Genomic DNA, 9,897 nt, shown 5'->3' on the forward strand with positions numbered 1-9,897 from the left:
CTTTGTAGTAAACATGAAATAGTTTATCTGTATGACTTACTTGAAATGTTTTAAAATACCTTTTCTAATTTTAGAAACTTACTTACCATATGTATGTGTTACTATATAAGAGGATGCATGGTGAAATTTAAGTGTAGTCTCTTCTCTTACTCTATGCTCAGTAAAAATAATTGTAAACTACAACCTATTTTTACACAAATGAAAATAACCCTTTTTACTTAACTATGTATCTTGGCAATTGTGTATATGATTCACTCTAAGTATTTTGTTTGTGTATGTTTCTGTTGTTTACCCTCCCACTCCCACACCCTCTTGCCCCAGATAAGTTTCTTTAAGATGGGTTCTGAAAATCTCAATGACCAACTGGAAGAATTCTTAACTAATATTGGAACAAGTGTACAGAAGTAAGTGTTTCCTTCCTTAAAACTGAAAATGAAGTTATGAGAATAAGCTAACAGCTAAATACCATAATCTAAAAATATTTAGCACTCAATTTCAGATAGGCTGTTTTCCCTGACATGGGAGTGTTTCTTGAGTGGCTTGTGAATGCTTCTTGGTTTTCTCATCATCTTTTCCACAGCATTTGAACTCTGAATTTCATAACAGTGTCAAATCGGATGGTATTTTTATTGATTTGAAGCTAGTTTTTGTGTCTGAATATAACAGGTACCTAATAGTAATTATCCATAAGTGAATTATCTTCACAGTTATCTGAATTGTAGAGTATGGATGGGAAATTATTAAATAAATCTTGCTTTCCAAGCCATGAAAGATTAAAGAGAGAGAAAAAGCAGTTCTAATCAGCTTCAAAATCTGAGCAGTCATGTGGTTAAACTGTGATATGGAGAGAGATGAAAATGATTACTGTTTAAAGGCACAGGACAGAGCAGTTTGAAAATTCCTCCAAAGTGAGTCGTTCGGTGTGGATTCATTAGCTCTGGAATTTGGTATTGTTTTCAAAATATCTAAAGTTTCAAAACATAAAGCTGCTTTATAGCATGCTACTTTAACCAGCCATGCTACTGCTGTTCTTTAGGAAAATATACAGAACAAATATACAGATAAATGAGATTGATGAGGTGTTCTTTGTTGTGGTTGGTGGTAAATAATCTGTTCTGTTAGTGTTCGCAGGGAAATGGACAGTGATGTAGAGACCATGCAGCAGACAATAGAGGACCTGGAAGTAGCCAGTGACCCCTTATACGTGCCTGACCCAGATCCCACAAAATTTCCTGTTCACCGAAACTTAACCCGAAAGGCTGGATACCTTAATGCTAGGAAGTAAGAAAACTATTGTTATTTTCATATATTGTGTATCAATTAAGGCAATAGCAAGTCAATATAATATATAATTGATATCTCCAAATTGTTTTGATTTTACTAAATATAGAATCTTTTTACTAATACCACAATTAGTATTTATGTCAACTTTTTGACAGATGAGGTACATGAGTAATTTTCAAAAGTAAAATTCTATTTAGATTTTTATCAAATGATTTAGAATTATTTTAAACAGTAAAACCAATTAGAGTTTAAATAAATGGCATAACAAGTGAATGTTATGATAATCATTATCATAATTTAAAATCTATGTAATCACACCATCAAGTCAAATGTTAGTTATTACCTGAAGAAGATAAAGCAAGTTAACCCTCGAAGTAGAATAAATTCTTTTGGTTTGAACTTATTCCCTTGAAAGTTGGACTATATTTTATGGAGCATCATTATAATAGCTATAATTTGATCATTTCCAATCTTATTTTGGAAATATATACATGCAAACTCACACAAGGGGGTCAGCATATGTGAATTTATGACTGAAAAGCTGATGTTTATGTTTTTTAGGTACATTTTTGGTGCCTTTTTGCCTGGCTTGTTATTAAAGAATAAATGTACTTTCTTCATCTAGTAAAACAGGCTTGGTGTCATCTACCTGGGACAGACAGTTTTACTTCACGCAGGGAGGAAACCTAATGAGTCAGGCCCGTGGGGACGTAGCAGGAGGCCTGGCCATGGACATAGACAACTGCTCAGTAATGGCTGTGGACTGTGAAGACAGGCGGTACTGTTTTCAGATCACTTCTTTTGATGGCAAAAAGTTAGTATATTTCTCTGCTATTAAAAAGAAACTGTCACATCTTAAACTACTGAAATGTAGGATAATTCCTTTGCATTTGGACATTATATAGATCTTTTAGAATTATTATGTATTAGGATAATTTTTTTAATTTTGTAGAAATTAATTGAATTTCCCTTTTTGACTTGCATAAATGATGTCTTAATATTTTGTGGCTGTCAGAGCAAGTTTATGTGGTAAAGATGTGTGATTTCATGTTAACAGATTGGTCACTGAAAGTCCAGCATGGTGTTGGGAAGGCAGCACTAGTTAGTATAAAGAGTTTCAACATGGGGTCAGAAAGTTTGAATTCTGGATCCACCAGCTACTTTATAGTCTTAGACAAGTTACCTAACCTCTCTAAACTTCATTATTCTACTTGTAAAATGGGGGAAGGGAGGGTCTTCATTTCTATTTTATAAATTGTTATGAAGACTAGAAATCTAACATATGTAATGTGCCTAGTGTGTAGTAGGTGCTAACAATAATATTTTAAAATGTTAATCATATATTTCTGTTCATATTAATTATTTAGGCCATTAATGTTTATAAACCATGTTAAAAACTTCTATTACCTTTGCATTAAACAAGAATCCCATAAAACAAATTTTTGAGAAGCACAGAAAAAATATAAAAGGGAGTATGAAAAAAGTTATAACCTCACTAACTAGAAGCAACAATTAACTTTTTGGTTATTGCCTTACAGTTTTTATATTTTATTCTAAGTACATTTTTTAAATAGTTAAGAAAATACTGAATGTTTATTTCATACTCCTTCTGTAAACATATAATGAATGTCAGTTACTGTGTGCCACTTATGACACTAGATGTTGGGAGTCCCTGTGTTCATTTGTCCAAATTACCAAACTGTTATTGGATGTATTTACATTTTTAGATTTTCAGTTTTCTGCTAATGCTTAACATGATTTCCCATTTCATATTCCCAGTGTGATGCAAAATTAGCAAAAACAATTTTTTTCCTAACTCTTAAAATATTAACCTCTATAGATGAACTTAGCACCTATAATACAGAGTGAAGTAAGCCAGAAAGAGAAAGACAAATATTGTATATTAATGCATGCATGTAGAATATAGGAAGATGGTACTGGTGAACCTGCAGGGCAGCAATGGCAACGCAACATAGAGAACAGACTTGTGGACACAGTGGGGGAAGGAGAGGGTGGCATGAATTGAGAGAATAGCATGGAAACATACATTCAGTTCAGTTCAGTTGCTCAGTCATGTCCGACTCTTTGCAACCCCATGAACTGAAGCACGCCAGGCCTCTCTGTCTACCACCAACTGCTGGAGTCCACCCAAACCCATGTCCATTGAGTTGGTGATGCCATCCAACCATCTCATCCTCTGTCGTCCCCTTCTCCTCCTGCCCTCAGTCTTTCCCAGCATCAGGGTCTTTTCAAATGAGTCAGCTCTTCGCATCAGGTGGGCAAAGTATTGGAGTTTCAGCTTCAACATCAGTCCTTCCAATGAACACCCAGGACTGATCTCCTTTGGGATGGACTGGTTGGATCTCCTTGCAGTCCAAGGGACTCTCAAGAGTCTTCTCCAACACCACAGTTCAAAAGCATCAATTCTTCGGTGATCAGCTTTCTTCACAGTCCAACTCTCACACCCATACATGACTACTGGAAAAACCATAGCCTTGACTAGATGGACCTTTGTTGGCAAAGTAATGTCTCTGCTTTTTAATATGCTGTCTAGGTTGGTCATGACTTTCCTTCCAAGGAACAAGCGTCTTTTAGTTTCATGGCAGTACTCACCATCCGCAGTGATTTTGGAACCCAGAAAAATAAAGTCTGACACTGTTTCCACTGTTCCCCATCTATTTGCCATGAAGGGATGGGACTGGATGCCATGATCTTAGTTTTCTGAATGTTGAGCTTTAAGCCAACTTTTTCACTCTCCTCTTTCACTTTCATCAAGAGGCTCTTTACTTCTTCTTCACTTTCTGCCATAAGGGTGGTGTTATCTGCATATCTGAGGTTATTGATATTTCTCCCGGCAGTCTTGATTCCAGCGTGTGCTTCATCCAGCCCAGTGTTTCTCATGATGTACTCTGCATATAAGTTAAATAACATATACATTATCATATGTAAAATAGATAGCCAGTAGGAATTTGTGACATAGGGAGCTCAACCCAGTGCTCTGTGACAATTTAGAGGGATGGGATGGGTGGTGGGAGATGAGAGGGAGGTACAGGAGGGAGGGGACATATGTATATCTGAGGCTGATTCATGTTGATATATGGCGGAAGCCAACACAATATTGTAAAGCAGTTATCCTCCAAAAAAACAGAAGAAAATATAAACCTACATCTCCTTATGTTAGTGATTAATATATTGAAAAGTTTTACTTAACAGTATTCAAGGAAAAATAGTAAATAATGAAGTAAAATTAGTGTTTTCTATTAAGACCACTGATTTATATTGAAATATATGTAATGAGTGTCAGGAAGTTGAAATGCATTGTCTTAGTGTCAGTGTCCCTTTTCTATAGTCTGCCTTCTGAAAACCAGCACATTTCTTTTTTGGTACATCTTGGCATAGATAGACAAAGTGAAGAGTTGATAAAATCTAAGTTCTGATACCTCTGGTAGTTAGTCTCCTTGGTTACATTGTTTTCTGTTGTGTTTTGTTTTTTTGATACTGATTGGTTTTACGTGTATCTTTAAAGGTAAAAATTTCTGATTCATGTTAAAAGTACTTTAGAAAAAAGTTGAATGTCAGACTTTTGGGTTGTTTTTTTTTTTCTTCAGGTCTTCAATTTTGCAAGCAGAGAGTAAAAAAGACCACGAAGAGGTAAAATTTTATCTATTCATATTTAATTTATCATCACCTTAAGCTGTTTTTCTGATGACAAGACATACTGATGTATTCATTTTAGAAATTTGGGAAATCATGGTTAATTTTTTCATAAAAGTCACTTGTCCCTCAAGCAACGTTCTTAAGTTTCACGTGGAATTTTATAAGTGGACCTATAAGTAGAGAGCTTAGAGATCACTGCTTGCTGTCCTTTCAGAAGCTCAGATTCAGAAATAGCCTTGTGACTGCTGCTTTCTGGCAGGCTGTTAGTATCATGAGGCTAGAGTTTAGTTTATTCCCTTCTCTTACCAACCCTCTGAGACAATATTTGCTGCATTAAGAACATAGTAGCAGCAGATGTAGATGGCAGTAAGCAACTAAAGCTTAAAACCTTGGGGAAGCGAAAGAAAGAAAAACAAAAATTTGGGAGTGTTTATTCTTCCTCATGACTCTTTTGTTTTTGGCTCCACTTGTAGTACACCAAATGTGGAAGCTAAGTTACTACTAAGAACTGACAGTTGAAAAACTGTGTCTTGAGAAATCTTCAATGAAAATATACTCTTAAGTTGATTCTGAGCCATTTTATCTGGTATTAAATAATTGTCTTCGGAGAAGGCAATGGCAAGCCACTCCAGTACTCTTGCCTAGAAAATCCCATGGATGGAGGAGCCTGGTAGGCTGCAGTCCGTGGGGTCGCTAAGGGTCGGACACGACTGAGCGACTTCACTTTCACTTTTCACTTTCACACATTGGAGAAGGAAATGGCAACCCACTCCAGTGTTCTTGCCTGGAGAATCCCAGGGAAGGGGGAGCCTGGTGGGCTTCCGTCTATGGGGTCACACAGAGTCGGACACGACTGAAGTGACTTAGCAGCAGCAGCAGCATATAATTGTCTTGGTAGAAGACAACGTTGGAAATTATGTAGAGATCAACTTTTATTTACTTCTTATAGAAAAGAATAGGTATTAAAATCTGCTTTTGGTCTCGGAGGAATACAGATATATGTCTGCTCTTTGCAGGGTTTTTACCAAACAGAATAAATATTAGGTTAGTTTTGTGAGGCTCCTCAGGCACCAGAATCCTTGAGAGTGAAGCAGAAGATGTGGGGCAGCGAGTGCTTTCTGTGTCATTTATAAACCCGGAAGGGAAGTATGTAAAATGCATTCACAAGGAATATATTTAGCTCTTAACTTTTTTACATTGGTATTAATCATGATATCTGAGTCCAGACTGTTTTATTTGGTCAGGATTAGAGGAGGATGTGATATTAAAAAGATAAATACAGACTATTAAATTATAATTTAATATGATGGCTATATTTTTAATGAAATAAATGTGGGATTTAAAAATAACAAATTTCTTTGGTGTTCTGTTATACCTTCAAGTATCATACATATATATGCTTTTGTATATATGAAGGTATCTTATAAGAAAGATTATATGTTACTTCTACTAAAACTTCTACATTAGTTAAATATGAATTCTCTCTTTTAGAAGGGAAGCACTGTAGAAAAAAATACTAATCATATTTTTGTTTTTTCCTCTTGCAGTGGATCTGTACAATAAATAACATATCTAAACAAATATATTTAAGTGAAAACCCAGAGGTAATATTTTTATTTTATGGTATCCAGATCTGGCAAAATTTAGTAATTCGGTGGCTTATACCGCTTTTATTACATTTTCTCAAGTTCTGTAATCTTTTAACTTGCTCCTGAATGTTTTATAATGATCTTATGAATTTAAGAAGATCAGTGCTAACTGTAGAGGAGTCTTTTGCTTTTACTAACTTGATCTCCTGCCAATCTAGATTTTTCTTTCTGTTATGTCACTTGGAAACAACAAAAAATTAAAATGCAAATTAGATGACTTGTTAATATCTAGGGAATATAAAGAGAATACAGAGTTTGGATTTGAATAATTCAGACTTACTGTACTTTTATCAGAAGTCAAAGCTTTAATATTTTTGAGATTATCCAGAATTATTTATATTAATAAGAGAAGAAATATTTAATCACTTTGTGATAGTGTCTTCATATTTTTGCCTAACTATAAGACACAGAAGTGCAAAAATGTTTTGTGATTATTTTTTCTAGTGTACATACTGTTTTATTTAGCTCATGTTTTAAATTATTTAATAAGTTTTAAAATATTTCTTATGGAAACTTTTTTCAAATCGGGCCTGAAAATATCCATATTAACTTTATCAGTAAATACACAGATATTTCTGAGCATAAATACATTCTGTAAAATTATGTAAACTTCAGCATCATAGTCATATACTTAATATTTTGTGATTATTTCTTACTCCTTTTAAATTTCTATACTTAGCAAGTTTGAGTGCACACGTGCTAGGCACTGTACTAGGTGCTAGCAATACAAACCTTAATCTAAAAACTCTGGGAGTTAAAACTTTAAAGAAAAAACAATATTTCCTATTATGTATATTAGTAGAAAGAAGGTTTTTCCCTTAGATTTATAGGAAGTAAGAGGAAACTTAAGTTATAATGTGAAGTTAATTATATATCTTAATACCAAGGCTAGAAAATGTGGAACTACTTTAGTAACTTTTACAAAAGTACAATTTAAGTTTACAATTTAAGTGTAACTCAAGACCACTCTGAGAATTCAGAGTTATGTTTAAACTGTTGGTTTTCTCGCTTTACTAATTTGTCCTTTTTTTAAAAATTAGGAAATTGCTGCACGAGTGAATCAGTCAGCTTTGGAGGCAGTCACTCCTTCCCCATCTTTCCAGCAGAGGCATGAGAGCCTGAGGCCAGCAGGGTGAGTTACCAGACTATGGGTTATTTAAAGAACTATATGGGCTATTGAAAGTGTTAGCAAACACTTGGATTTTAGCAGTGCTAGTTAAATTAGTACAAAATAGTTCTAGAAAATGTACTTTCAAATTGGTGGATTCACCAGCAAGAGCACTAAATAAATAAGGATTCCAAATTTCCTTAGTGTTTATCCCTAGGTTAAAGTGATTTATGTTTCTGAATTTAGTAACTGGAAAGAAATCTTTTGATAAAGTAGCTATGATTTGGGGTTGTATTTATTAAAATTTGTTCTTCTCATCACTTTGTAAAATTATATTTTTTTTCTCATGGTTTCAGTGTTTAATTTCCAAGAGAAGACTAAATGCAATGCCTTCTTGTTTTCTTCTCTGCTTAGACAATCTCGGCCACCCACAGCTCGAACCAGCAGTTCAGGATCCTTAGGATCTGAGTCCACAAATTTGGCTGCCCTCTCTCTAGATTCTCTTGTTGCCCCAGATACCCCAATACAGTTTGACATCATTTCTCCTGTGTGTGAAGATCAGTCTGGCCAGGCAAAAGCCTCTGGCCAGGGAGGCAGGTGGGTGATAGGTCTGTAAAGCTGTAAGGCTTATGAGTCCAGTTCTACAGTTGAGAGCCATCTCTCACATATCTTGTGCATCAGCTATGTTTTTCTTTCTGTAATTACCTAACAGAATTTTGATAGTTGAAGAGGAATCATGAAGGCTTTTCTCTGTTTTTGCCTCAGTTAAATGAGTTCAGATAATTTAGTTTTCAGTTCAGTTCAGTTCAGTTCAGTCGCTCAGTCGTGTCCGACTCTCCGCGACCCCATGAATCACAGCACGCCAGGCTCAATTCTGAATGGTTTATCAGACCTACCTCTAAGGTATTCACCCTTAAAATTATAGAAGAAAGGCGACAGTCCTGTGACAATAAAGTTGATATCATGACAATATTTTAATGTATGAGAGTAATATATATGTGCCATGGTTTATTGGAAAATGTTATCTTGTGTTAGGATAAGAAATCTCCAGCGAGGTACTAAGACATTGTCATGCTATGAATTATTAATGAGTTATCTTTATTTATATAATGACAAATCCTTGTCAAAGTAGTTAAAATTTTTCTTTGACTATGGATGAGGGAAATATGGCTTAAGGCAAATCATTTATTAAGTAGGTTGGGCACTTAATAAATTGATAATGTAGTAATTTGGGTGTACGTGACTGAGGCAAAGAAAGAATGATTTACATTTGATCATAGGAATATACTTAGCATTTGATATAATAGGTCAGATACATATTAGGGAGATCAACTTCATGTTATCTGAAAGCCAGTGTCATCTTAGAACCACTTAGCTCTCTGTTTGCTTATAAATCCTACTTTGGATTGTACTTTTCTTCTTTTATTGTGGGTGTGTCATGAGCCAAGCACGCTTAGGAAGGAAGTTGCTTCCATCTCTGGTTAGCTGTTCTTGCATTATGTTACGTGTGCCTTGAGAAATCAGGTCTAATACTAGAAAATATTCAAATTATTGTAGTTAATTTGCGTCACGTACTTAGAGGACCTAAAAGGTTGTGTGTTTTTTTCCCACAATCCAAGGAAATTCCTGGCATTTTCCTCATGTAACTAAAGTTGAAGCTAAATCAGCCATTTCTTTGTCCTAGTTTATTTAAATTCAGGAACTTTTGCAACATGGTTTATTATGATGTTGATTTTTGTATGTCTGTGGCTAAACATCCAGTCTGTCTACATTTTCTGAAATATAGCAACTTTGAGTTCAGCCTACTAGTTTGAGGGCAAGGGGCCTTTGTAACAAGTAAGTTGGTCATCGGTAGTGTTCCTTAACAGGAAGGGGTATTTTTGAGCTTTAAAAGCTCAAAAATGTGTGTACAAGGTTTTCTGACTTTTAGTTTTTAACTCTGGGTTCAGTGCTTGAGATTGCTTCCCTGTGGCTCATGGTGACTGACCACTGGATCATAATTTTTTAAAATACTTTTCAGGCGTACAAATCCATTTGGAGAATCTGGAGGAGGTACAAAGTCTGAAACTGAAGGTAAAATAAGTGTAGTATTCTTATATTTTAGAGATTCTCAGAGCAGTAAACTGTGAGAAGAATTTGTTATTTACATTTGTTCTGCTGTATGTTTTAATGGTATCTTTACTCCACAGTTTTTTCTTT

At 34.9% G+C, this 9,897-nt stretch overlaps 1 protein-coding gene across 1 annotated transcript in view; it reads left to right on the forward strand.

Annotated features, from left to right (window-relative positions):
• The window catches only part of APPL1 (adaptor protein, phosphotyrosine interacting with PH domain and leucine zipper 1), a 33,867-nt gene that overhangs the window by 16,429 nt on the left and 7,541 nt on the right, over positions 1 to 9,897 (forward strand). Inside the window, exons 9-16 of the mRNA XM_055414124.2 lie at positions 322 to 404; positions 1,123 to 1,281; positions 1,910 to 2,098; positions 4,893 to 4,935; positions 6,489 to 6,545; positions 7,631 to 7,722; positions 8,113 to 8,295; positions 9,719 to 9,771. Of these exons, the coding sequence (XP_055270099.1) occupies positions 322 to 404; positions 1,123 to 1,281; positions 1,910 to 2,098; positions 4,893 to 4,935; positions 6,489 to 6,545; positions 7,631 to 7,722; positions 8,113 to 8,295; positions 9,719 to 9,771 (859 nt within the window). The remainder of the gene's footprint in view (positions 1 to 321; positions 405 to 1,122; positions 1,282 to 1,909; positions 2,099 to 4,892; positions 4,936 to 6,488; positions 6,546 to 7,630; positions 7,723 to 8,112; positions 8,296 to 9,718; positions 9,772 to 9,897) is intronic.

This window comes from Moschus berezovskii, chromosome 24, assembly GCF_049115385.1.
Source record: "Moschus berezovskii isolate FMDL1 chromosome 24, NW_MosBer_1.0, whole genome shotgun sequence".
Lineage (NCBI taxonomy): Eukaryota > Metazoa > Chordata > Mammalia > Artiodactyla > Moschidae > Moschus > Moschus berezovskii.